The 27,634-nt window shown below is 43.6% G+C and overlaps 1 protein-coding gene across 1 annotated transcript; it reads left to right on the forward strand.

Moving 5' to 3' along the window:
• Positions 1 to 1,724: 1,724 nt before the first annotated feature.
• LOC147900041 (ATP synthase subunit beta, mitochondrial-like) lies at positions 1,725 to 27,092 on the forward strand. The gene is made up of 9 exons (XM_087376742.1): positions 1,725 to 2,317; positions 2,803 to 2,878; positions 3,046 to 3,134; positions 3,299 to 3,416; positions 3,503 to 3,606; positions 3,687 to 3,845; positions 3,937 to 4,161; positions 4,305 to 4,616; positions 26,525 to 27,092. The coding sequence occupies exons 1-9, from the start codon at positions 1,847 to 1,849 to the stop codon at positions 26,630 to 26,632; spliced, it is 1,662 nt and encodes a 553-aa protein (XP_087232868.1). The 5' UTR covers positions 1,725 to 1,846; the 3' UTR covers positions 26,633 to 27,092.
• Positions 27,093 to 27,634: the final 542 nt, after the last annotated feature.

Consider the following 27,634-nt stretch of genomic DNA (forward strand, 5'->3'; position numbering starts at 1 on the left):
ATTCAAAATTTCACACTTTCTCCCCCTACTTTTCCTTAATTATTCAAATTGTTCACTATTTTTTCAATTTCCTACTTTCCCATTACCTAATGTCCCCCTTCTTCCCTATTTTCTCCCTTAATTTTCTCTCCTAATTTTTATATTTTCTTTTCTCCTAATTACTCGCTAATTTCTCTCCCTAATTTTTTCTCCCTACTCCCCTCCCCCCCCCTTCCCCTTTTTTCTATTTTCTCCCTATTTTTCCTAGTTTTTTAAACACTTATGTACCTAACTACTTAAACAACCTAGCTAAACCTCCTAACTAGCCCGACTCCCTAACTCCCCCCACCTCTATGACTACCTCCCCTGCAAATTAAGAAACTAGCTAAACCTCCTAACTACCGTGATTCCCTAACTTCCCCCACCTCTATGACTACCTCCCCTACAAATTACGCCGATTGAGCTCCCCCACTAAGCCAAACTACTCCCTTTTTGCCCCGACTACTTCTGAGTAGCCGATCTCTTTCCCTCCCTCTCTATTTAATCCCCCCAATCTTGTTTCCCATTCCACATTTTTGTTCCGACTGTCCCTCTGCTCAGCTCGTTTCAACTACACACTTACTATGGCTCATTGACAATAAGCATTGCAATGTGTAGATGCCCCCTCTTTGCTTGCTTTGGCCCTTGTTGATAACACACACACACGCACACACACAGAGGTGGTGTCAATACTAAAAGTGCTTTTAGTTATTTAATTGGAGTCAAAATTAAGTCCAAAGACATTAGTAGCTCCTCTTCTTATGTCATTGACATGTGATGGTTGATGTTAGAAATGAAGCAATCAAGCCAACTTGGATTCTCAAATTTCAAATGCCATGTGCCCAGATAGTCTCTCTCTCTCTCTCTCTCTCTCCCCCCAATTTGTTGTTTATTTCTCCTCTCCTTGCTCACTAACTAATCTATGTCGTTATTGGTAATGTATTGGACCACAAAGCTTTCCAATTTTATCTCGTGGAAACTCTTATTATGGAACAAATGCCAATAATATTCTTCTCTAAGAAGTATATACTTCACTCAATAAAACTTTGTGATCTATTAAGTGGTTGAGGTTGTGTGTGTATGTGTGTGTGTGTGTGTGTGAGAGAGAGAGAGAGAGAGAGAGAGAGAGAGAGAGAGGAAGGAAACTTTTTATAGGACATTAGAGGATGAGGAGATGAAACTTAAAAAAAAAAAGGTTCCCCCCGCTTCTCCACCATCTCCTCCTCCTCCTCTTCCTTTGCACTATCACCACCCCTCAACCCCGCTCACAATGCTCATATCACTCACTTGCCAAGTTACGGGCAAATTGCTTGGGAGTAGGCCACACATACACATATTTTGACCACCAGGCGTAAGAAGTAACTTTTTTTTTTCTCTCTTTCCTCCCGCCCACACACAAAGTTGACCAAACTAGAGAGGGGCATGTTGCCTGTGGCGTAGTTGACTGGTAGCTGCTATCCATGTGCAAGAGTATTCGAGCAATGAGGTGGGTGACCGAGCGCCCAAACTGCTCGAGCAACGGAGGGTCGAGACTGCGAGAGCTACTCGAGGAGAGGAGGAGAGGCATGTTCGAAGTGAAGAGAGAGGATTGGAAATCCCATGAACATGGGTGACGTGGGGGGCGGATTCCAAATGAAAGCTAGGTGATTCTAGAGAGAGGGAGATTTGGAGTCCGGAATAGTGAAGGTAGGTTTTTCCTTCTTCATCGTCATCTTCATCATCTTCTTCATGTTCTTGTGTCTTGGGACAGAGCTTGGAGTTCGCCATAGCCAACATCTCTGAGGTCCCCCTTCCGCCATAGCCAGATCTTCGCCCTGCATTGGCCTCCATGGCCTCCCGCCGTTGCCTCTCCTCCCTCCTCCGCTATGTCGCCCTCAAATCCCCCCCTTCCCCCTCCCTCCGTCGCTTCTCCTCCTTCCACCTCCTTCGCCTCTCCCCTTCCCTCTCCCCTTTCCCCCGCCCTCCCGCCCTCTCCTCCCCCTCCCGCTCGTTCGCCTCCGAAGCCGCCGCCGCCGTAGCTGACTCTCCCTCCTCTGGATCTTCCGATGAGATGGATGAATTCTCTGGCAAAGGTAGCATCGGCTCCATCGCCCAGGTCATCGGAGCCGTCGTGGATGTCCGCTTCGACACTGGGCTCCCGCCCATCCTGACTGCCCTCGAGGTGCAGGACAATAACATCCGCCTCGTGCTCGAAGTGGCGCAGCATCTTGGTGAGAGCACTGTCCGAACGATCGCTATGGATTCCACGGATGGCCTTGTGCGTGGGCAGAAAGTGCTGAACACCGGAGCCCCCATCACGGTGACGCTTTATCCTTTCCGGAAAATGTTGCCGGATTTTTGGATGAGATGCTCCTTTGTTAAGAATGTATCGTTAAGACGAAAAGTGGTCAAAAGGGAAAAAAGGAATGTACCATTCTGCTGACGTGCTAAGCAAAAGACGAACAAGAACGTGAAAACGCTGCGGAATCGAAATTGTGAATCAATTTCCGATTATATTGAGTCGAAATTTGCGGGGTCACTCACATTTCTCGATGTGTTGCAACTTAGGCCATCTCGTAACCAAAGGCTGTTAACGGATTTTTTTTGGGGGGATGTGCTATTTCTTGCCTCGGTCTCTAGAAATTTTCAGCTCAGAAGATGCTCAACAATGGCTGTGCATGTAGAGTGTGTCTGGGGAATGTGGATCTCCACAAAAAGCAATGCACTGGGCTCGGTTCCTCGTTATTGCAGTTCATTCCGAGTTTTCCTCTTGCTTATTCAAAATTTGACAAAATCTGTCGGCAGGTCCCTGTGGGTAGGGCTACCCTGGGACGCATTATGAACGTGATTGGAGAACCAATTGATGAGCGTGGCGACATCAGTACGAATCTTCTATTTCCGTTTTGAGAATCAGTAATGTATCTCTTTTAAATATAGATATTGTGCGTTACCCAGCCCCAATAACATTTGGGAGGGACATGTAATCTCATGGGTTCAGTTCGCATTTTATGTAAATATTCTTTAACCCTTTTTTGCATCCTTTGGCAGAAACTGAGCACTTTTTGCCTATCCATCGTGAGGCTCCTCCTTTTGTTGACCAGAGTACGGAGCAGGAGATTTTGGTTACTGGAATTAAGGTTAAAGATCGATTATTTTGTCACCAGTCTTCAATTTCATTGGACTTCTTTAGACTATACTGGAAGTCATTCACGTTCCTTTTCAGTCCTTGTATGTGGGCTTACTGTACAGTTGACATGTAGTTCATCACATCAAGAAATAACGGAGGCATTTCTTTCGATAGGTTGTCGACCTGTTGGCCCCTTATCAACGAGGTGGAAAGATTGGATTGTTTGGAGGTGCTGGTGTAGGAAAGACCGTTCTTATCATGGAACTGATCAACAACATCGCAAAGGCTCATGGTGTGTGAGAGCTTATAATTTACAACATAACGGCTGGCATAAAGCTCTATTGAATAGGAACTAATACCAGTTCTAATTGTTTGCAGGTGGTTTCTCAGTGTTTGCTGGTGTAGGAGAGCGGACAAGAGAGGGCAATGACCTCTATAAAGAAATGATTGAAAGTGGGGTCATTAAGCTGGGGGAGAAACAGGTAGATCAGTTGCTATTTTTGGCGAGGATTCACAGCACTGAGTCCATGGGTTCAACTAACTCCTGAAAATATTGATGCAGTTGGAGAGCAAATGCGCTCTTGTATATGGACAGATGAATGAGCCTCCAGGTGCTCGTGCAAGAGTTGGGTTGACTGGTTTGACTGTCGCAGAATACTTTCGTGATGCAGAGGGTCAGGATGTGTTGCTTTTTATTGACAACATTTTCCGATTTACTCAGGTGCACTCGTTGAATGAGGTTCCATGAATTGAAACAGAAGGGAAGTGTCGAAATGTCAATTTTAGGATTTGACCTTCTACTTCTTGTGCAGGCCAATTCAGAAGTGTCAGCTCTTTTAGGACGTATACCATCTGCTGTGGGATATCAGCCCACCTTAGCAACCGATCTTGGTAGTTTACAAGAACGGATTACCACTACCAAGAAAGGTTCAATTACTTCTGTACAGGCTATTTATGTTCCTGCTGATGATTTGACAGACCCTGCCCCAGCCACTACTTTTGCCCATCTTGATGCCACCACAGTGCTGTCTCGACAGGTACACGTTTCTTGATAAGCTTATAGTATCATTTGAGGCTTTCAGGTTTGTTTTCGGTTCGATACAATGTCGTTTCGGGATAGGGTACCCAGTTGCCCCCCCCTAATTATTGTGGCTGGAACATCACTTTTCCTGTGTTGCAGATCTCTGAGCTTGGTATTTATCCAGCCGTGGACCCACTGGATTCGACATCTCGCATGCTTTCCCCCTACATATTGGGTGAAGAACATTATCAGGTTGCTCGTAATGTGCAACAGGTTTTGCAAAACTATAAGAGTCTTCAGGATATCATAGCTATTCTGGGTATGGATGAACTCAGTGAAGATGACAAACTGACAGTAGCACGGGCTAGGAAAATTCAGCGATTTTTGAGCCAACCATTTCACGTGGCTGAGGTCTTCACAGGGTCTCCTGGCAAATACGTTGACCTGAAGGAATGTATTGCTGGATTCAAGGTATGTAAATTGTGTTTTGAGTTAATGCTTATAGGTGTTATTGGGGGGGGGGGGGGGGGGTTTGTCTTCTGAGTGTAAAGGAATACATGAAAAGAAATGCTAAGAAGAGTGGCATGCCGATAACTTTGTTATGTGAGTGCAATGGCCATGCAAAATGGCAGAAGTGAGAGAGAGAGAGAGAGAGAGAGAGAGAGAGAGAGAGAGAGAGAGAGAGGGAGAGATTTATTAATATCGTCAAGAGGCCTCATGGGCCTATGAGAGAAAGTAACTCATACAAAACATTGTGGGCTGAAGGAAAGGGCTCGCGAAGGCCTTTGTTGAGTGCTAAGCTAAGCTAATAATCTCAAAATCTCAAAAACTTAGACATGCAAATCTAGTGCTTCTAATATATATACGGGGGCCATGGTGGCTCTCCGATGAGATACGAAGATGTCTCGTTGTGGTGGGGGACGTGGTCTCCGTGATCTTTATATTTGGTGGGCCATATCAAGAGTGACACCTCGACTCGGGTGGTCTCCTTTGGGTAGAGCAGTGATGGCTTGGCTTGGACCTCTATCGTGCGTGCTTTGGCCATCCTATGCTTTGTTGGCTCCACCGCGCCTGTCGTCTCTTTCGGCTGATCCAAATTGCCCTCATGTTAGCTATCTCCTCCTCTAGCCCAATGTGTCGTGGGGCTGAGTCGAGGGTTAGCTAATAAAGTGAAGCCAATCTGAAAGTATTAGCTTTAGCTATTGGAGATTTGTCAAAAAGCAAAAGCAATTAGTTCCCAAGTTTCCTTACCCTCTACCAAGATATTGCCAAGAAAGAGGGAAGGAAGCTTCTGGGTAATGAAAGGCTAGTGGACTGTCATTGTATACTTCAAGAGTTTAATTACTACTCTCTTTGTTATGCTCTTTATTTCACCTTTGCTTTCTCCTCCTTACCCACTCAGTCTTTTGAGCAACACCTCTCACATTTGTGTACTCCACCATGCCTCCGTTTCTTGCTTTCTTTTGCCTTAATGTCCCTATCTCTTTTGGGCAACCCCTCTGACATTTGTGTACTCCACCTTTTGCCCCATTTCTTACTCTCTTTTGCTTTAATGTCCTTATCTCTTACCAATAAGTGACTCAAGCTTTCAAGCTTAATAGCATAGTCCATGAAAATGATTAGAGCCCAAAACTCCTTTACCTTTGTTCTCACCCCCTTACCCTTAGAATGAAGGGACTGCTTAACAGATAGATCCACTCACTCACTGAAATTTTACGCAAAAAATGCAGCATAGAAAAGAGAAGTAGATCATAGATACTATTCATCCACAAGTGTGCGAAAACTGTTCAGGAATTAGCTGAATACATCCGGTCAAAATTCACAAAACAGCCCAAAAGTTCTCATCCTTCCGGTCTAATGCTTTCTATCATTGTACACAAACTCAAGAAATGGCAACCACTTGTTCCATGTATTTTGCCTTAATGAAACATATGCTCTCAACATGTCTCACGAGTTTAGTTGGCTCCTTTTATTTGACATTCATCTCAGGATGATTCCCATTACTCATTCTCGGCTTATTATTAAATGTATCGGCTATTGTGATCCAAAATGGACTAATAAATGTTGTATGCCATATTTGATAATATGGACCTTAACAATCCATGTAGACGAAATTCATTACTTATAAACAATCTAGTGGTGTGCTAATTGACTCTCTCGCTAGAATGAAGTGAGCCATTTTGGTTAGATGATCAACCACCTCATGGATGTAGTCATGCTCTCCTTGTTGTAGTAGATTAGCCATGGAAATGCTCTCCCATCTACCTAATGATTTTTAATTGTTGTAAAAGGCCAGGTGGCTTCCCTCATTTTGCCTTACTTGACACGAGAAACATCATGTGACATATTCTTGAATGCTCTTTTTCATCTTTGACCAAAAGAAATTACGTTTTATGAGTTCGTATGTCTTCTAGACACCTAGATGTCTTACATATGGGCTATCATGTATTGATGAATGATCTTCAGTCTAAGATAATTTCGAATAGCTTGTCTTAAAGTATTAAACACTTTTCTTGAGGGTTCCTTATGCTTTGTAATACTTTTGTGAATATAGTGTACTACGAACTTTCTATATATTAGCTTAGTAAATCATCCATCAATATGATGAATGTTAGGAAATTGCTAGCCACCACGAGATGCTGCCGCATGGTAGCCAAGGAGTGCGCCATCTTAATCCTCGTCCCATAGTCGCGCAGAGCCTCTCTCTCATCCAACAAAAGGCCGGCTAGATAATGGGAGACGATTCGTTACCTATTATATTCAAGGATCCTCAAGTGCCTATATTACTTATGGGATTTTATCCTCATATATCCATGTGTCAATTGTGGCCAAGGAGCCACTAGCCCCCTCATTTTCATTAAGCACGCGTGATGCCATGAGGGGGTTTCCGCCACACTAAGGCCCCAAAGGTCTTTATTTCCAACACCCCCCATGGTCCAAACACCGAAATACATTCAGCTCCACATAGGTCAAATCGACTCCCCACAAAGGTCAACCAACACGGGTTGCTCAAAATTGCCGTATGCGACCAACCACACTCAAGGTCTAGGTTACTGGAGAAATCATGCCATTGCTTGTCAATTGTCAAAGCACCTGTAGGCCGCCACCTTCTGTGAGCGCATAGATCTTGTTGTCCACCCACAGACTTGCCAAGTTACTAGTAGGCCCTCTGCAAACATGGGTTTATATATAGATATGTTGTGCAACGAACAGACGGAGGTTCATGGAATAATGTGCCGCATCGTAGAACACGTGGCCCAATTACAAAGTCTGCAAGAGCCACTCTTGTTCCGATACCATGTTAGAAAACTGCGAGTCACCACTAAATGCTTCCACATGGCAGCCAAGGAGTGCACCGAGGTGCGGTGGTCCCAATCCCCACCCCATTGCCGCGCAAAGCCTCTCCCACATCCAACAAAAGGCCGGCATGATTAGTTTCATCACCTATTATATTCAGGGATCCTCAAGTGCCACTATTGCTTATGGGATTTCATCCTCACATATCCGCATGTCAATTGTGCGCTAAGGAGTTCCTAGCCCCCCTTATTTCCATCAAGCACTCATGATGTGTAACATGCAACGGTTATCTGATCGTGTAATTCAGAGTAAGACCTTCTCTAAACCTTTAGCGAGGAATGAGCGTTGTTTACCACAGAGAGAGGAAGGAGATGAGGGTAGAGGGAGAGTAGAGTCGACAACCGATTGGGTCCCTGTACCCACTGAGGGCCCCCTCCCCCAATTAGGGGAGAATTTGCTTTATACTTGGAGAACTGAGAAATACAAAGAACACTCTTCAAGAGAGCACGGAACATGCTTCTGAAGAGCTCACTGTGCACACGTGTAGCAGACCCAAAGACCTGAGGCAACGCCGACCAATACCGAGACCTTGATGCTGTCCACACTGACGATGTAGGACGCTTCTGCAAGGCAAGGAAGAGGCTTGTGCTGTCTAGCGGAATGCAGGGTTACTGCGTGAGTGAGAGAGTGAAAAGCTAGAAGTGATAGATCCTATGAGAGAACTGAGAGATGACGGAAATATAGAGCTGAGAGTGAGCTGTGTAAACTGTAAAAGAGAGCTGAGAAAGCTGAGGAAACAGTGTCCAAACCTCTCTCCGTTTGTTGGTCCAAACCTCCGACTGTTGTGCTGCGTGGTCACCTTCAGATCAGGCTGAACTGATGGCCAAGGGACTGAGGCTAGAGCAGGGCCAGATCTGAGGATCTCAGGGGCTGCACAGGAGGCTGAAGTGGAGCTGTAGGAGGACTGAAGGCAGGAGCAAACTGAATGAGAAAACAGGGCAGCCAAGGGGCCCTTTTATAGGGCTGGACTGAGCCAACCCAGTCTGTAAACAGACTGACTCAGTCTGTATATTAGACTCAGTCTGTTTTACAGACTGGCTGGCCTACAACCAGCCTATAAAAAGCCCTCCCTGGCTCATTTGCCAGGGGAGTTTTTGGGCAGCCTTTGCAGGCTGCCTTCCTTGCTTACCTGTCCAGCCTTTGGGGACCCTAAAGTGACTCCTGACCTAGGCTAAGACCTAAACTATAAGATGGAAACACTTAACCTACTGTTCTCCAGTGGGTACTAGTGAACAAGAACTGACTACTGACTTGACCTAAGGCTGAGAGGGCTCACATGATGGGATATCTCAAGGTGTATGCCTCAGGCACACCTTGGTTTCTATGTGTGAGTGCTAGAGGCACAGTTAGGTGCCCACAAGCACAGTTAGGTGGTGGAGAGCCACATAGGATGATTGAGAGAATCTAGGAGCAGATTGAGGAGATGATTGTGGAGCTCTGAAGTCATTAGTGATGTCAGTGAGCATGTATGAGGTGCCTACTTAAGGACCTCACTCTTCTTCATTCCATAATGCAAGTATTCTGAGTTTGTGTCCACTCTTTGCTTTCCTTTCAGCTTACCAACATGGTATCAGAGCCCTTTGATCCCCCTTGAGCCCATTTCTGCCACATCATCTTCTTCTTCCCCATTTTCCTCCTCCTTTCCTAAATCTTTGAGAGCTTGGTTCTCTGCCTACAAACGACCATTGCCCAAACCCTCTGAGCTGCAAACTCCTCTAGTATGGGCGAACTTCCACCTGCAAGCAATTGAAAAAAAAAACGTCTCTGTTGGCTGCCATTCTCCAAACAGCTGCATTTTTTCGCCATTCTTCTATTGCACAATACTCCTTGCCTGTTGCGCCATTGCTTGAGCCCTCTTAGGAGTAGATGGGCGACCTCAAGACGAAGATTTTGAGTCATTTTTCAGCTCATTTGGTTCAGTAACGAAGGAGAAATCGTCAAAACTCAGGTTCAGCCTGCAGCAACTCCCTTGGGCAATAGCGCGCGCCATTTCGTCCAACCTCTGTGCTGGATCCTCTCTGGTATATGAGCTTTCTTTTGCTTCAGAAAGCCCTCTTTTCCTTGCTTTGAAGAGTGAGCTACAAGCCCTCCAAGTTCAGTCCTTTGGTTTTGACAGTTTTGACAAGTTTTTGAAGATGATGCTACATAAAATGCTACTCTAGCACTTCTGAGTTTTTGAAGTTTTCAATAGCATCAGTACAAGTGTGGCTTCAGTTTTTCTTTGAATTGCTAGACCTGGTTTTGATTGGAAAGTATTCATTTTAGCCACCTCTATGAAGCATGTAAGAAGAAGCATCATTGATTGAATATTGGTCACTAGTCTTTGCTACATCAAGTGCTTATATTTTGGAAGTTTTTCAATTATTTTTTGCCTTGTAAGAGAGAAAGACACTGCCCAATATCTGGGTTAGACCCTCTCATGGCTACCCTATTGAATCTAGAGAAGTTCAATGGAAAGGGCTTCCACACATGGCAGATGAAGGTGAAATTTGCATTGATGAGAGAGAACCTCTGGGGACTTGTCAAACCGACTCCAACCGCTTCTTCTACAGCCTCCAATGTTGGAGAATCCTCAACTCCGACACGTCCGGCAAGGGATCCCGCTAGAGAGGAGAAAGCATATGGTATCATTGCTCTTGCTTTAGGAGATGATTATATTCACCACATCTCTGACTTAGAGTCTCCTTCAGAAGCCTGGCAGAAGCTTGACATGATTTTTGGTGCTAGCTCTCACATCTCTAAATTATCACTTAAAATCTCTTTCTTTGAATTGAAGATGGTTAGTGGCACTACTTTGGCAGCTCATGTCAACTATATGCGGAGTCTTATGACTCAATTAGCTTCTACAACTCTCCTATTACTCCAGATGATGCTATGGCAGTGTTACTCAAGAGTATGCCTGAAGATTATGATCACATAGTTACCACTTTGAAAAATCTTCCTAATCCTAATCTTGAAGGTATTATCTCTGCTCTCCAAGAAGAAGAAAGGCATATGGAGCTCAGGGAAGGCAATGACACTGTTTATGCTGTAAAAGTCCAGAAGGGCAAGTATACCCCTTGCAATCACTGTGGAAAGACAAATCACCTTTCAAAGGACTGCTTCAAAATTAACCCATGCAAACACTATGGCAAGAACAACCATCATGAGAAGTTTTGCAGAGCCAAAGCAAAGACTGAAAATGCAAATCTACTTTCAGTTGATGAGCCTCCACAAGATGAGGCATCCTTTGAAGATTATGCATTTTAAATCATCTCTATGTATGCTCCAGATCTCTCTTTTTATGTCAAGGTACTTAGCCTGGATAGTCCTCCAAAATGAATGAAATAAACTATTTTGTTTTGTGTGTTTTGTAAACACCTCTGGTCACCTTATGATGTAGGCCATGTGTATGTTTTGCTCCATGGTACCTCCTGCAGACATTGTGTGCATGTACATGCAGGGGAGATAACCATTGGAAGGTCTTTTTGTATTCCTTTTGTTGACCTTACACCCATGGGAACCCTTGCTAGCATGAGAACCTAGCCATACATTTATCCTTGACCACCATGAGATGGCATGAGAAACTATGAGACTAGATGTATCCTTGACATAGCCTGAGGTATTCCCTTGAGGGGGGGTTTGATGGGATATCTCAAGGTGTATGCCTCAGGCACACCTTGGTTTCTATGTGTGAGTGCTAGAGGCACAGTTAGGTGCCCACAAGCACAGTTAGGTGGTGGAGAGCCACATAGGATGATTGAGAGAATCTAGGAGCAGATTGAGGAGATGATTGTGGAGCTCTGAAGTCATCAGTGATGTCAGTGAGCATGTATGAGGTGCCTACTTAAGGACCTCACTGTTCTTCATTCCATAATGTAAGTATTTTGAGTTTGTGTCCACTCTTTGCTTTCCTTTCAGCTTACCAACATCACAAAGGGGTCACAGCATACGACAAAATCTCCTATCTGGGAACTATAATGCACTTGTCGATGTAGCCAGTGTGTCACCTTGCACCAAAGTGCAAGGGTGCATGTGACATTCCCTCCTTCTTAACTTGGCGGTAGGTTCATTGCTTCCAAGTAGTCCGCCAATATCTGGGGAAACTCCTGGAAAAAATCTTCGTCCAACCACACTGCCTCATGGGTACCTCGATCACGGAACTTGGTGTAAAACTCTCGATGATGCCACGAGGGGGTTTGGGCCACACCAAGTCCCCAAAGGTCTTTATTTCCAGCAATGAGTATAGTTGGAGCATTGGTAAGCCCAAAAGGCATCATGAAAACCTCATAACAACAATACTTGGTTTGAAGCTGTTCAATAATCTTGAGCTCAAATTTTGATCTGATGTTAGCCACTTTTGTGATCAATCGTACGAAAGATAACTATTTCACATCTAAGAGATCGCCAATCCTCACGATGGATACTAGACCACGATAATTGATAGACAATCCAAAACATACTATTGTTGTTTCTCTTTAATATCACCGATGAAGCAAAAGGAAAGAAATTGGGTTGAATATATCTAGCTTTAGGTATTATTCTATTTGTCTACGCACCTTAGCTTCTTTTGTGACTTTGTCGATGCCCAAACGTATATTGCCTCAATATTTATAGTTAATAAATCCTCCTTTGTCTTCTCTAAAATTCCTTTCATGATCAAAACTTGTGCCATATCTTAAAATCTCGTACGCCTCTGATACATCTATCATATTCTAATGATCAATCCACTAGTCACCCAATTACTCGGGTATGTCCTCCATTGTTACTAGGGAATGTTGCTCCCTTCATATGAAACATGGGAACGATGTTCCGCCTAGAATCAAGTGGGGAATGTTTGTTGAAGGAAGGCCTACTGGAACAATTGTGGAGTGCAAACAAGACAAGAATGCAAAGTTATGTATGTCGTTTTAGAATGGTAAGTTGACGTTCGATTAAGTAGATTTCTTTGGGGTGCATGCATTTCCTCATGGTGGTTGTACGCTTCATCATGATTTGCATCTTGCATCTGCAACCTTGCTTGCATTCTCAATGCTTTTCAAGTTTCACTCCAGTTGCGCTCTATTAGATTATAGAGTATTTGCTGCTTAGACTATTTGCTACTCAAGTGTTCCGCTCTATCAAGATTTAGTGCCATATCTAATTATGGCGAGGACATGCCTTTCTTTGGCAATGCCACATTCGGAGAACACTTGGTTGCTTGTGATTCAAGTTGGCACGAAGAGTCCGAGTACTTTGTAGAGCAATACCTAGAGGAGTTGAAGATGCGGGTGCAAGGACCAATGTTCAAGGTTTTTTGAGAGCTCTTCCGCAAAAATTGATAGAGCATTCATTTGGTCGTGTGAGTGTAGATTCACATTGGGTTGATGTGAGGGATGTCAATAGGGTCCCCCCCCCGTCAGTGAGCCCACCTGTCCTAGGCTAGGGTATAAGAGGATATGCCACATCGGTAGATCCATGGCTATGGGATGGCATGTGGGGGTACCATGTAGGCAACATCCTCACTTGCCATGTGGGCAGTACAATTGGCTGCAACTTGGGCAGCATTGGTAAATCCTTCTTGGGTTTGATTAGTGCACCCTTGGTTGGGTCTAGAATAGTCTATGTGGGACCAACTTGGAGTGGGCCCAAGATTGGGGCTATCCATGGGTGCCATGGGTTGGATGAAGAAGCTTCAAAACAGGTCGGATACAACCAACATAGATAGCCAAGTCAGCCAATACAAACCTAGGTCAGTCAATACAAACCTAGGTCAGCTGAGGGTTTGAGCAGATCATCCAATGGGCTGATCAATAGTCTGCCAACCTTGATGGGCAAGATCTGGGGGGGGAGAGGAAATCCAGCCCCCTCCTATAAATAGCCCTGATGAGGTAGAGTTTAGGCATCAACGTAGCCTCTCCTAACAACCTATGAAGATCCACTGGTTAGGCACACAGCTAGAAGTGTGAGCAGGAGCAGCTAAGCAACAGAGCTGACCCTTTTGGTGTCTCATTCCTTCGTTATGTTTATAAAATGCGTACTTTTTTCTTGCAAGATCTCAAATAGGTAGGTACTATCTAGGCCTTGCGTAGGGGTGGCCCCCTTGGGGGTAATGGGATTGAGAGTAAAAGGAGTGTTTGAGAAAGGTAAAAATCAACCGTACCCCATTCGAGTACCCATAAGGGACCAAACTACATACCAAACTAGAGAGTACTTGGAATTGCCTAGTTTATAGAGTGCAATGAGAGAAAAGAGTGATATGACATGTTAAATGAGTGATCTAAACGATTTGTAAGATAGAAATAACTACAAAACGATTCCTTATTTTAGAATGAAGTAAAGATCGAAAAATAGTAAATTGAAAAATTTTGGGTCAAATTATATTTTATTATGTTATAGTAGAATATATTGGGAATCAAAAGCCTTTAACAAAATTTGATTCTAATACGTCTAAGAAGTTTGTTTTAATCTCGAAGCTTACATAGTCATTAGAAAGAGGATGACATCTAGAACACTTTGGTAAAGCTAGATTTGATTTTGGATAAGAATCAACTAGGGAAAGATACAATCTAGTAGGTTTGCTACTACTTGTAAAAGAAAGAGTGTTTTTGAAAGGTATTCATTGACGACATGGATTAAAAGATGCAAGTAATTCTTAAATAAGAAGGCCAAGTCATGTTATTCAACAAGACTGGATTGTAATCCAGATATGCTATGGTTTCACAAGCCCTCAATATTTATGTAACCAAAACTATAACCGATCAACTTATCTCTTGAACCAACACACAAGAAGCTAAGATCTCACGCCCATCCTAGAAACCATTGTAGTTCATGACAAGCTTGATCAGCCCTCCAGACAATCTGATAGCTTGCGCTAACTCTTTAATGCTTTTCTGGAACTTCTTGAGCTCACTTAAATTCCCATTCCTATGCTCATTGCTTAGTCAAACTTGTTTTGATTGTGCAAGTCATACACTCTAATTAGATAGCTGTTAGAATTATTATTATATTCTAGCAGTGACCAATGTAATGTAATAAGTAGGTTAGGGGCACTTTTCACCTCACTAGAGCTTATCTTTGGATCATCGATGGGATTCTTGGTCTATCTAGAATCCACTTCAATGTCTCATGGCACTCTTTCAAAGTCTCAAATGCTACAAGCCATGAACAGCCGTACGACGTGAACTAGCATCAGCCCGTGAACAGCCGTACGACGTGAACTAGCATCAGCCCGTGAACAGCTGTACAACGTCTGTACGTTGTATGGATTTGGAGTTTGCTGGCTGTACATCCGTCGTACCTTCGTTGTACAACTGTCGTACAACTAACAGCAGACTACTGTACTGTTGACCATACAAATGCTCCAGTCCGTACACTTACTTTCTTGCGCTGTCTGTATTGCTTCCGACAGTTCTTCCATATGTACCTGCAACAGCTCCTCCATCAATGTGTATTAGGCCGTACAATAGTATGGTCATCCATACTGTTCTGATCAACCGTACCTACGCTGGGCCGTACAGCTCTCTTTAGCTGTCCGTACAGCCGTACAGTCCGTATTGTACGGGCTGTTCTAGTCTTTCTGCAAAAAGGTGCCTTGGTCATTTGGAGAGTTCTCATTGCAGGTGAATCTTGCAGGTGTTTTTATCTTTGTCAGGCATTTGTGCAGTGAGCCATTGTTTGGTTGGGGATTATGGCTGTGGATTCAAGCTGGTGCATTTTGGGATTGAGGGTGTGCTCATTTGCACACATAGGCAGTAGAATTTGGTTCTTTTTGCAGATAAATGGCAAATTGGGGCTTTCAGTCAATTTGCCCCTTTTGAGTTGCAATTTCTTGCAAAAATTTGGGGCTTTTTGCTTTACACAGCAATTTCGTGCATTTTTGGGGCTTTCAGGCAATTTGCCCTCTTTTGGATGCAATTTCCCTGACGAAATTGGGGCTTTTGGCATTCTGATGCAATTTGGCAGTGTACAAGCATTTTGGGACTGTTGCAGGCAATTTTGGACTCATTTTGAGTGACATTGCAGACATTGGAAAGTTTTGCAGGTATTTTTGAGTGACATTGGAGAGCATTTCCAGAATATTTGAAGTGCATTCTGAGCCTTTGACAAGCTGTGACCGTATTTGTCACTGTGGGCAGATTTTACTTTTGCATTTTATATCCCAGGAAGGGATTTCACTTGGTCAGTCTCCTTGTATTTTTGAGATTATCTGGTGAAAATGGCTCAGAACAACTCAAATGAGGTGTTCGGGGTTTTCACACAAGAGGATAAGTTGGATGGCACCGACTACTCCTTGTGGAGTTTCATGGTTCGCAATATCTTGATTAGCAGACATCTTTGGGATTATGTCAATGGAGATGAAGAAAGACCAGATACAGCGACCACACCTGTCACTCCTACAGTTGGAGGCAGGGGTAGAGGTACAAATACAGCACAGGTGGTTGGAGCAGCCGCTTCAGGAGCTCCCATAGTAGAGTAAAAAAGATGGGACTCTAGAGATGCACAAGCTCTTTCAGTGATTTCTCTTTCTGTCAAGAGGTTCATTATACCTCATATTCGGTCATGCAAGACATCTATGGCAGCTTGGGAGATACTAGAGAGTATGTTTGCAGCAAGAAATGATGCTAGGGTTTCCTTTCTGAAGCGAGAACTTTTCCATACACATATGGAGGAGGGAGATTCCATGAATTCTCACCTCACAAAGCTTCAGGACCTCAGGGAACAATTGCTGAATATTGATGAAGTCATTCCGGATTCAGAGATGATCACCACCACTCTAAACTCTCTTCCTGAGTCCTATCTCGGTTTCCACACCTCGCTGAATTTGTCATTGAGGGGGGGCAGCAATCCTCTCTCCTTTCACGAGTTGGTAGGACTTCTGTCGCAAGAGAAACAAACTCGCAGAAATATGGCAACCTGGGCTGGCGAGCATGCTATGCTCTCAAAATTCAAGCCCAAGGGTAAAGGGCAGCAAAAGCCACATGCCAATCAGCCCACACATCAGCATAAAGCTGATTCTGGACAGCCTTCTTATAAGGCAAAGGGTGATACAAATAAGCAGAAAAAGAAAGGCATCTGTCATTATTGCAAGAAGCCAAGTCATTATATTGGAGAGTGTAAGAAGTACATAGCCAAAGAGAAGAAAAGGGATTCCGGTATGGCTGTGTCAGATGCATCAGTTCCACATTCTCATGATGGAGGAGATGTTGCAGCCAACTTTGTTGAAGAGTACTATGCCTTTCAGTCTTGCACTTCAGATTTTTCAGTGGGTAGTTCTGATATTACAGCCACTAATGATGATGACCCATATGCTTTCTTGACTTGCAGTTACGATTCTTCAAAAGATGAATGCTCCTTTAGTGTTGATGAGACATTTCATACTTGGTATTTTGACAGTGGTGCTTCAAAGCACATCACTTCCAAGAAGAGTTTGTTTGTAACTTTGCATTCTTCACCCACCAAGAAGAAGGTAACTTGTGCGAATAATTCTTCTTATTCAGTGTGTGGAGTGGGAGACATTATTCTCACATCCATTGATGGCACAGATTTTAAAATTTTAGATGTCCTCTATGTGCCAGGGATAAAGAAGAATTTGCTTTCAGTGTCCTCACTCAATAGAGGAAGATTTCATGTTGTTTTTGATGATGACAAGTGTGCAGTCAGAGACAAAGAAAATGACTATGCTTTGATGTTGTCTGGCACTTTGTATCAGGGTCTTTTTCAGCTCGATATATATGAAAAAAGATCCCATCTTGCATTATCAGTTAGCATTCCCACTGTTGCGATGTAGAATGCGGAGTTATGGCATGCCAGGTATGGGCACATGAGCTATGGCAGCTTAATGACACTAGAGGCATGATATGGTCGATGCATTGCCTCCCTTGGAGTCGCCTCCTCCTCATGCATGTGAAGGCCGCATTCTTGGCAAAATGCATAGACTTCCCTTCAAAAAGGATGGTGCAGTGAAAGCTACACGGAAATTACAGCTTATTCACAGTGATGTCTGCGGTCCCATGAGGACACCTGCTTTTGGGGGTTATCTCTATTTTGTTACATTCATAGATGACTTTACCAATTACACTTGGGTCTATGGTCTCAAGGCAAAATCAGAAGTGTTTATGCATTTCAAACACTTTGTGGCTATGGTTGAGAATGAGACAGGACTCAAGGTGCAGACACTTCGAACAGATCGAGGGAGGGAGTATATGTCTCATGAATTTGAGACTTTTTTGAAAGAAAAAGGTATCATGCATCAGCTTATAGTGAGGCTTATGGCCGAGTCTGCCCTTCACCTTTGGAGTGTTGACATAAACTCAGTACAAAGACTTTGTATAAATGGATGATCAAGTATGTGTGGGTATGTGGATTTGTATGTGTGAGAGTATATGTTTATACTATGGTCTACACCCACTGTTGGGCGATGATGATGTCAGTGGGGATGTCATAGTAGCTAGTCTCTGCTATGTGTGATGAGTTTATGGTTTCAACCTTATGAGTGACTATTATGAGATTAAAATTGCACTATGCTGTGTTTTTAGAGGATGAGCTTGGGCATGTTCCTGATATATAGTGTTTTCGGCATCTTGCTGAATGTCAAGGTAGCATTAAGGAAAGTGTTGTAAGTCTGAAGTGGACAAAGTGGTAGCCTTCAAAGGACAAGTCGAATTTTCGGAACATTGTGTTCTTAGCAATACATTTTGGAAGCATTGTCTTATCATAATGACATTGTGTGCACTAGGTTTGAGACTCTGTATCTTATCATAGTCTACATGCAACCATGGGGCCATAATAAGAAGAATGTTCTAGGAGACAAATTATAAAAAGTACACGACTTGGGTGCAAAAGGTGATATATTATAGAATCGACTGTGAAGTTGTATCTTTTTTATTCTTCACACCATGTATTCTTTTCTTATGAGCCAATATGCAATCAATCATGTAAAGTTCTAACCAATTATGGGCCATGATTTGCACTTTGCTATATATAGGTGGAATATGATGCTACTGGGTTTGTGCTTCATCCCATTTGGAGAGAGAGGAGTTAGTTTTCGTCGGTTGAATCACGACTACGGAATGGTACAACAAAAACAAAATGGAGTAGCACTCGATTAGTATTTCCGTAACTTAGTAGCTATCTTGATTACATGGGACCATTCTCACATTGGGTCCTTTGTCCTCACCAAAAGATGCTGTCTTACTTCTTCCGAGACACTCCTAGATCCCTGTGTCCACGTGCTCCCTGATGAGCGTATGTAGACCTTAGTCTCCGTGTCTGATGCCCCGCACCTTGCTGCCCTGAGTGTCAGCCTAGGTGTGCAGCCCTTCTTCAAGCTTTGTCTGCAGTACATAGACTGCCTTGGTCTTCCTGGATGTAGGCTCCAAGTCTGCTGCTGCAACCAAACAGGCTCAGCACACACCTTTCCTTTGAATCAAGTTCGCCTTCAAACATGGAAGTGACTCTTTCCTTCAGAGTGAAACGAAGGGATCTGATGTAGGCTCTGATACCATGTTAAATAAACAAGGTGTGACTTACTCAAACCTCAGATACGAGACAAGAAGAGAGAGACAACTCAGTCTCTATTCATCCACAAAAGTGGGAACAACAGCTCTCAACAGAGCTCAAATAGGGGATAAGGTGGATTGATGGGCAAGGACAAAGAGGTGGAATGGTGGTAATGATGAAGGGGATAGGGCATAGGCCAAGTCTTTGTTCGTCCACAAAAGTGGGAACAACAGCTCTCAATAGTGCACAAACTTCTAGCCAAGGTGCTGGGTACAAAACAGTAACTGTAGATGATTACTGTGCTGAGATCTCTCCTGCAGAACAGTCCACATCTCTCTCTAGTCCACGCTGCCTTGCTGAAGGGCTTCAATGAATTGATGCTTGAGGTGGAGAGTAGAGGGGTTGTATATAAGCTGAGAACTCGCTGAAATAGCTGACAACTGGAGCAGTCCGTTCAACTGTTCAGATCTGCCCTAATCCCAGTCTGTGAAGTCTGACTGGCTGCTGCAGACTTCCATTACATAGGCCCTGGTAGTGGCCAATCCTTGCTGTCCATCTGTCTAAACTGCCATGCAGACAACTTGTGCATCGCGGCAGTTCCCTGGTGCTCCCTCCATGCAGCCACCGCTTCAAAGCTGATCAGGCTGTCGTGCAATCCTCTGCTCCAGGTAACCCCTAACCCCCTACAGTCAACTGACCCCTTGTCCTCCTCATTGGGGGCTCACAGGTGGGTCAGTCCAAACTGCCACGCAGACAACTTGTGCATCGCGGCAGTTCCTCGGTGTTCCCTTCATGCAGCCACTGCTTCAAAGCTGGGCTGAGACAGAGAGAGACTATTGGGACGAGGAGGTTTTGGATGGGTTGGTTTGGCAGTGGATCAAGATAGTGGGCCGCTTGGTACTTTAGAACAAGAGGGAGCACGCTAGAGACTCTGGGGTCGACCTCTCTGGGACATTCAGTGGGATCTAGAGGAGTGGTTCTAGCCCACCTGAGTTCTCCTTTTTCTCCAACATGATACGTATTGGCCAATGCCTTAGCTTGCACCCCCTCGAGGGCGCGCCATTGGGTTTAATTGGAGGTGTCCCTCATGAGAGATAATCTCACTTCTGGTCATGTCTCTGGACCAGCCTAAGACCATGGAAGATTTCATACTTCTTCTGGATGATAGCTTATGGAGGCCAAATGTGGGCGGATGGCAGCTACCATTGTTGTACGGACAAAGTGATAGAGGCGATACCTCATTTTGCCCATTAGGGTAGAGGATTTGGTTAGCAGCTTTGAGGATAGTGGCTAGCTCCCACACGGATGCAGTGGGATTTCACTTGGGGGATGGTTGCATGGCTCACAACGAGGGCATGCTTTCTCGATAGACCCAACCGTTCCAGCCTTTTGGATTTGAGGCGAATTTGTGGCTATGATTGAGGCAATGAGGTAGTGTCCCCTAGCCACGTTCGCTGTGTATCTTCATTAAACTATAGCTTTTGGGAGAGTTTCCAGCATCATTGCTTGGAACATCTTGGTGACCCGGTGCAGCTTGGTGATGGGAGGCCAGTAGATTCCTCCGGCGGCCTCTCTTGTCGCCATTTGGTAGGATATCATCTATACCTTGCTTGCACGCCATTCGGGGGTGTGGGACTTTGGGCTCTAGAGCGACCGCCGAAAGATGGGAGTGTTTCTGCAAGGCATTGCTTGCAGGCATCTTCTATATCATCATTGCGAGAGGTATTCACTAGTTGTATAGTCCACCACCTTGGTTGCTAGCTCGTGTACCGGAGATTCCAGAGGCAATGTGCTGGGTTCTCTGGAAACAGGCTGGTTTCTCCCCCCCGTCTTCAACAAAATGATCAGCACCTTTTGGTTTTGCTGTTTTGTATGGTTGTTATTTCAAAGCATTAGTAGAAGTTCCTTTTCATTGGACAAAATAACTCATAGGTTTGAAGTTGTAAAGCTTAACATTAAAGCTCTCTACACTCGAGGTGCTTGAGGCGGAATGTGATGTCGAATCACATATTCACATTTGAGAAGTTGTGAGCTGAATTAGAAGGTGACAACATGATTGGCACAAACATTGATGGCATGAATCACATGACAATGAAGACAAGTAGAAGGACGGACATGAGGGCAAGGATGAGGACAAACAAGAGTCTTTGATGGCTGAACCTTCAATTTAAATCTTTATGAACATTGAGTGATAAGAACTTACAGCTTTAAAGATGTAAAGCTTGACAGTTATATGCTTCTGCCGTATCATCGGCGGACATGCAAATTTCGCCTTGTGAAGTTTTCGTCCAAGTTGTGGCCTGCTAGTATAGTGATAATTCTAATTGATGCGTTGCCCTATCAGCTAGAGTTAGATCCTCGTTTGGGAGAGACTAAAATGAAATCGTTTAGACTTCACAAGCAGTTGTAGCTTGAATGAAAAGATTTTGGACTACTTTTTGATTAGCCTTCTCCTTTAGTGCTAGCCTTCGTCATGGCTGAGTTTGCCCTTCACCTCCGGAGTGCCGACAGAAACTCAGTACGAAGACTTTGTATAAAAGGATGCTCAAGTATGTGTGGGTGTGTGGATTTGTATGTGTGAGAGCATATTTTTATTCAATGGTCTACACCCACTGTTGGGCGCTGATGGTGTCAGTGGGGATGTCATAGTAGCTAGTCCCTGCTATGCGTGATGGAGTTTATGGTTTTCAATCTTATGAATGACTATCGTGAGATTGAAATTGCACTATGTTGTGTTTTTAGAGGATGAGTTTGGGAATGTTCCTGGATTCATCTAGGTATATGTAAAGCTTGACATAAAAGCTCTATTTTAGGTCATACTTGAGATGGAAGGTGATATTGATTGCATGCTCATATTTGAGAAGTCGTAGGCTGAAACTAAAAACTGACGACATGTTTGGCACAAACACTGATGGAAATCCTTTTGTTTTTAAAGCATCGAGAGTTGAGACTTCAAGAAAGGCTATGTTTTTCAAAATTTCAATGCAACAATGGTCATCTATCAAAACAATATTGACATAGGTTGCCTTGAAGATGACGTCGATGAATCTCATGATGCACGCGCACGTGCGGCTGATCCACATAACGTTGCTGCAAGAGGTGATGCATGTGGCATTGACGTGCACACAATTTGATGCACCAACCCCTTGCTAGTCAGTTACAGCCACACTTCAAATCATAAAAGGCATGTCGATGCTCTGCACTCTGAAGGAAGCCGATCCTTCAAAGATCACACGTGTTGACCGTGCATGATGAATTGCATAATCGCATTCAACCTTGTCTTCTGTTGGAGTTGTCAAGTGGTCCTCTTATGGCTTCATAAGGCAATCAAATTGGACATAAGATTGGCAGATTCTTGTATATGTGCACAATAATCATAGGCTAGAATCAAGGATTGATCCATCCTTCAAGTTCAGGGCCAGCGGAAGGATGGGATGTTGAAGAGGACAATGATATAGATTACATAGTGACTATTTTGTGTCGTGGGGATTTGTAGGACAGTCCATGTAACCAATGCTTGAATGCTCGAGGGTACTTGTATGCATGTAATGATGAGAAGCAAGATCATTGATTTGTTGTACCCATGAATTGCCTGCTCTGGCATTGTGATGGTGAACAGCATGGTTTGGTGAAGTTGCAGTTGAGTAGTTTTATTCCCCTGCTTGTACTAAACTCAGCCTATTCCTGCCGTTTCCTGTACATTTGATTGTTGTTTCGGAAATGTTTATAGCAGATGATGTTTGATGAAGCCTGAGAAAGGGCAGTCTAAGTGATTGATGTTTGCAGTCTGGCATAAGTCTGCACAGCACAATTCATGGCAGCTGTAGGATGTCTATAGGAGATGTATGAAAAGCCCAAAAGAGGCTTGGCTAATGATGACTGCAACATGGCTTATTTCACACCTTACTGCCCAAGCTATAAAGTAAAAGCTTGAACTAACATTGAGGGCTGAAGGCTTGGAGTAAATTGCTTGTGCCATGGGAGGAGAGTCCAACAGACCATAAAGGCATTTGAAAAAGAAGCAATTTTTCTCAGCCGGAACACAGCCCTACGGCTGCTGTAACATCTGTTTGTGCTGAGCTGAAGTTGTGGGATGAAGGTTGAAGTATAATACTTCTTGTGCTAATGGAGGAGAGCCCAAGAGCATGAGGAAGAAGTTGAAAATTAAGCAATCCGTCTTGGTCCAAACAGATGTTGCAGCCTTTGTAGTAAGGTGTGGGAGGCTCATCGCAAGAGGCACATGCGTATCTAGTGGGTTGGAGAGCAGCCCAAGCACCTTGTAGAAAGAAGCAACGAGCATGGAGCAGCAAAAAGAGGCAATACGGCATGAACTTATATGTGGAGGGTGTTGGATAGGTATTGGTGACCTCCTCCTCTTGAGGCTCGTGGTGATATGTGGATTAATGGGGGACATAGTGCCATATACAATTATGAGGCTATGATGGCCTTGAATATGTAGGCAACAGAAGGCACTCCAAAGAATTCCTTTCAGGACATTTTTGGAGCTCTGGAAACATGCGTGGCAATAGAACAAGGATTGGGACCCCCTGCACCTGACGCATCTTGGTTAACTCATGGTAGCCTTTGGCTGCCCCAACAACCTGGATCCATGTTTTCATGGCTTGATTCGGATGATTTGCAGGTCATACAGGCAACAGTTGCCCTTAGTGCCTAGTCCATTAGGGTCTTGTAATGTTTTGGATGGAGTGACAATTGTTAGGGAGGCCAAACAATGCACCTCGCATGGGAATATTATGTTTCCAGGTAGGAGCATAAATAAGGATCGACCTGCGTTATCCATCTGATTTGTGGATGTAGCTTCTGTGCTTTCATGTCAGGTGATTTGAATAACTTGATTGCTCCTGCTGTGTAGAGTGGCTAGGGATATCAACCAGTTGTCAAATAGGAAGTCCAAAAAAAGGGAAGCTTGAGCTGTAGTGTTGACCGTAGCTTGACCTCTTGACCGAGGCTTGGTCTCTATATTCTGCTACAAATCAGAAGACTTGAGCTTGTATTGTCATCTTGGGGGATGCGTATTTTTGAGATCTCTTGAACATGTCTAGTTGAGAGAATGCGTGGTTTATATTCCACTGTTGTATCTTGTGGTTTCTGTTCTACCGATGGATTAGGGATCTTGAAAAGAGCTGTGAGAGTGGGAGGGTCTAGAAAAGGCTTAAGCTCATACCTTTCAAAATCTGAAGTACCATCTTTGGGTTGGAACTTTAGTAGATGCAAAGCCTATAATCAAGAACAAGACTCATTGTCTCTATTCAAATGAGAGTCTCACATACATATCTTTGACATCACTGATTAGCTCATGAGAGAGCTCTTCTTAGATCCACAAATCACTCCTTGATAATCTCCATCACACTTGTCAATCACATCTACCATCCACACATACGCCTCCAAATCGCAAAGACATGTACCCATGATTCCAACTATCAAGGTTTGCCCTTCCAACACCCCCCTCAAACCAAAGATAGTGGTTTACATAAAATGACAAACTGTCATAATGGCAGATTCTCGACAAATGGTGAATACTCAAAACAAAGAGTTTCACTACTCAAAGTCGAAACCGTCAGCCCAAAGAGTGAGTCTCAAATGAAATCACCTTATCAAAACAAAGAGAGGGAATTCCTTACAAAGAGACTTCTAACCCGAAAACGACAGTGTATCTTGACAAAAGACAAACCCAAAAACGAATGTGGAGTGACCTAAGATGACATTTAAAGGCTATGGCAGTTTGGGCTCATAAATGATCAATAATGTTCCAATGAAGGTATAATTCCTGCAGCAGACTCAGAAGCTAGTAAGCATGGCTCAAAAAAGTCTCAGAGGCTCAACAAGCATGGCTCAGAGGCTTAACAAGAATAGACATGCGGAAACTCAGATATCTAGGAAACAAGTGCCAAAGAGCTTGACTGCACTACTATATGTCTTCTTCAGTCTATCAAAAAATTGACAACCCCAAGTAGTGCACATGACAAAACGATTATTACAATCATTTGTGGGACATCCTGGGCAGAGAACCCAACTCAGACACATAAGAACATAAACATGATTGTGGGAGATTGTATTTCCCCTATCTTGAATGAGTGTCAATGAAGATTCCAAAAATTTCCATGTGAAGCTTCTGATAAATCACCCAAGGTGAAGACTTTTGCAATGAATTGGTAAGCAGCATCCGTGGCGTTATGTAGTTGAGTGAGTGAGTGCTTCTGTAGAAGTTGATTGTTGTCATATCGTCACAGTATTCATACTCTTCCATATTCAGTAGCCAGCAAAAATTTACAGAAACCTCTGACAAGAAATAAACATGCCAGGTGGCTATATGACTGCGTAAAATGATATTGTGAAGGAACGTGATACTGCATATGTGAAGAAATGTGCCAATGAATTTCTGGTCCAGGATTCCCTTGTTTACTCTAGAACAATGAAGCAGCTGTAGTGTCGTAACTGAGAAGTACGCAGGGCCCAAGGGCAGCAGCTTGTAGCAATTCCAACCAAAGTCACTTATATGAGAAGAAGCTCAGAAAATACACAAAAGAAATCATAGTCGACGCCAACATTATGCATTAGAATAGTCGCTCAGCCTGACTCGTGTACTGTATGCAGTAGCCAGTCGAGAACCTAGATAAAATATGACAAGGGAGTACGTAGGGCTCTATAGAAAATGTGTAGCAGATCTTTTCTATGGAATTTTGGCAGAAATGTGGTGCCCTTGGATATGCAGCGATCTACGATGACCTGCGATCGGAGTGGCGGCAGCTACAAGTCCTCTTAATGCACAGAGGTCTGTAAGGATCCTAGAAAGTGCACAACCAGTGGTAGAGAGCAGAGAGGTCTGTCAAAGCAAATTGCAGAGACCTTCAAGACATGGCAGGACAAAACCTGGCTCTCATATCAATTGTTGAAGAAAATGGGAAGCTATGGAGGCACAAAACATCACTGATTAGCTCATGAGAGAGCATCTTCTTAGATCCACAAATCACTCCTTGATAATTGCCATCACACCTATCAATCACATCTACCATCCACACATACGCCTCCAACATGTACCAGAGACTACAACTATCATGGTTTTCCCTTCCAACAGTCCTCCCATCAAAGTTCAGCCTGTAGGACTTGTGGCTGTTAGCACAGCTGCGAATGTCCACCAGCTATTCCTCATCCAGGGTGGTCTTTTGTGAATGGTTAAAACCTCTCTTTAGGATCCCATTGATGGGTAAAAAATTGCTGTTGAAGCTGTTGAAGGGTTGCCTCTCATGTACAAGGATTGATTTTCTTTGTGCTTAAGGTGGGGTCTTTTGCAAATCGAAATATTCAAAGTTCTTTTGCGTTCTGCTTTTTATTCTGCATGGTTGGTCATTTTTTGAACTGGTATTCCTGTGATATGATGGTGGTTGTATCTCTGTGTATCTGCTGGGTTTATCTATCACTCATCAACGAGGTAAAGAACATGCATGGGGATATTTTTTGCCTTTCCCCCACTATTCTTTCCGGCATGTTTTGTCTTCAAGGTTTACGCCTGATAGGATCATTATTTTTTCGTTTCTTTGCAGGGTTTATTGGATGGAAAATTTGATGACTTGCCAGAGCAGGCTTTCTATATGGTGGGTGGTATTGAAGAAGTTGTACAAAAGGCAGAAAAGCTTGCTAAGCTGTCTTGAGCAACCTTATCAGTGGGAATCATTTCATCGTTTTTTAGGATCATGGATGGTTGGAATCTTATTTGCCATGCAAGAGTAGCAGCAGCAGAGCTGATGGCATGTTATGAGGATGCTATCAGACAAGGGTTTGCCTCAATTACAGCAGCAGGTTGCAATTTCAGTTTGCAAATGATAGGATACTTTCTGAAAGAAATAAGCTGGCTGATTCAGAAATTCAACTTCGTGATCCTCTGTTCAAATTTTGATCACTTTTGCGAAGACTTATGTGATTTGTTCAGATGGTGGGGGACTCACATGCATAGCCGTTGTCCAAAAAGTACTGTTTTTGAGCTCTAGAGAAAGGCATCGGAAACCTAATGTTGAGCATACTGTAGAGGCATGATAACCATGATTCAATAATAGCTGTTGCTTCTGCAATTTGAAAAACACTTTTTGTTAAGAAATAGAGGTACCAACTGAAGGATCAAGTGTTATGGGTGGGTAAGCATAGACTGAATATAAAAAACAAAACTGGATTAAAAACAATTGGATTGGATAGCCAGTAGAGTGTGGTTGGTCAGGGCCCGCCGACTCAGACATTGCCGTGTGTTTGTTTGCCTTGCAGACATTGCCGTTGTTCGCTTGTCTTGCCTTTAGTTGAGCCTTTTGTGTTTGAAATGCATGTTAGCCTAAAGTAACTTAGTTAGCACTGTGCTAGCTAATCACGAGTTTCCTTTGATCAAAGGCAAGGCTGGCAGTGCGATGTTCCCTTGTTAAGCTTGGAATTTACCACATGATATTGCTTAAAATGTAGTTTCCATTTTCTCTGGAAAAAAAATAAATCTAGTTTCCTTTGAGAGTTGACCTTGCACTTAAATAGGCCTAGGCCATCACTCTGCTGATGGCAGGTCATTTTTAATGCATCCAACAGGTGTTATGGTGTAGATGCTTGTATGCCTTTGATTTATCGTAACAGTTCTCCATGTTTGTCATAGAAAATGCAAAGGAGGGTGGAGTCAGATG

The sequence above is a fragment of the Dipteris shenzhenensis genome, chromosome 7 (assembly GCF_047967505.1).
Source record: "Dipteris shenzhenensis isolate YYH24624 ecotype China chromosome 7, Dip_SZ_1.0, whole genome shotgun sequence".
Taxonomy (NCBI): Eukaryota; Viridiplantae; Streptophyta; class Polypodiopsida; order Gleicheniales; family Dipteridaceae; genus Dipteris; species Dipteris shenzhenensis.

Bases quoted from the DNA above. Each gene is read 5' to 3' on its own strand.
- LOC147900041 (XM_087376742.1), top strand. From the start codon at position 1,847: ATGGCCTCCCGCCGTTGCCTCTCCTCCCTCCTCCGCTATGTCGCCCTC. The intron at 2,879-3,045 runs GTACGAATCTTC...ATCCTTTGGCAG, and splicing joins TGATGAGCGTGGCGACATCA to AAACTGAGCACTTTTTGCCT. The intron at 4,162-4,304 runs GTACACGTTTCT...CCTGTGTTGCAG, and splicing joins CCACAGTGCTGTCTCGACAG to ATCTCTGAGCTTGGTATTTA.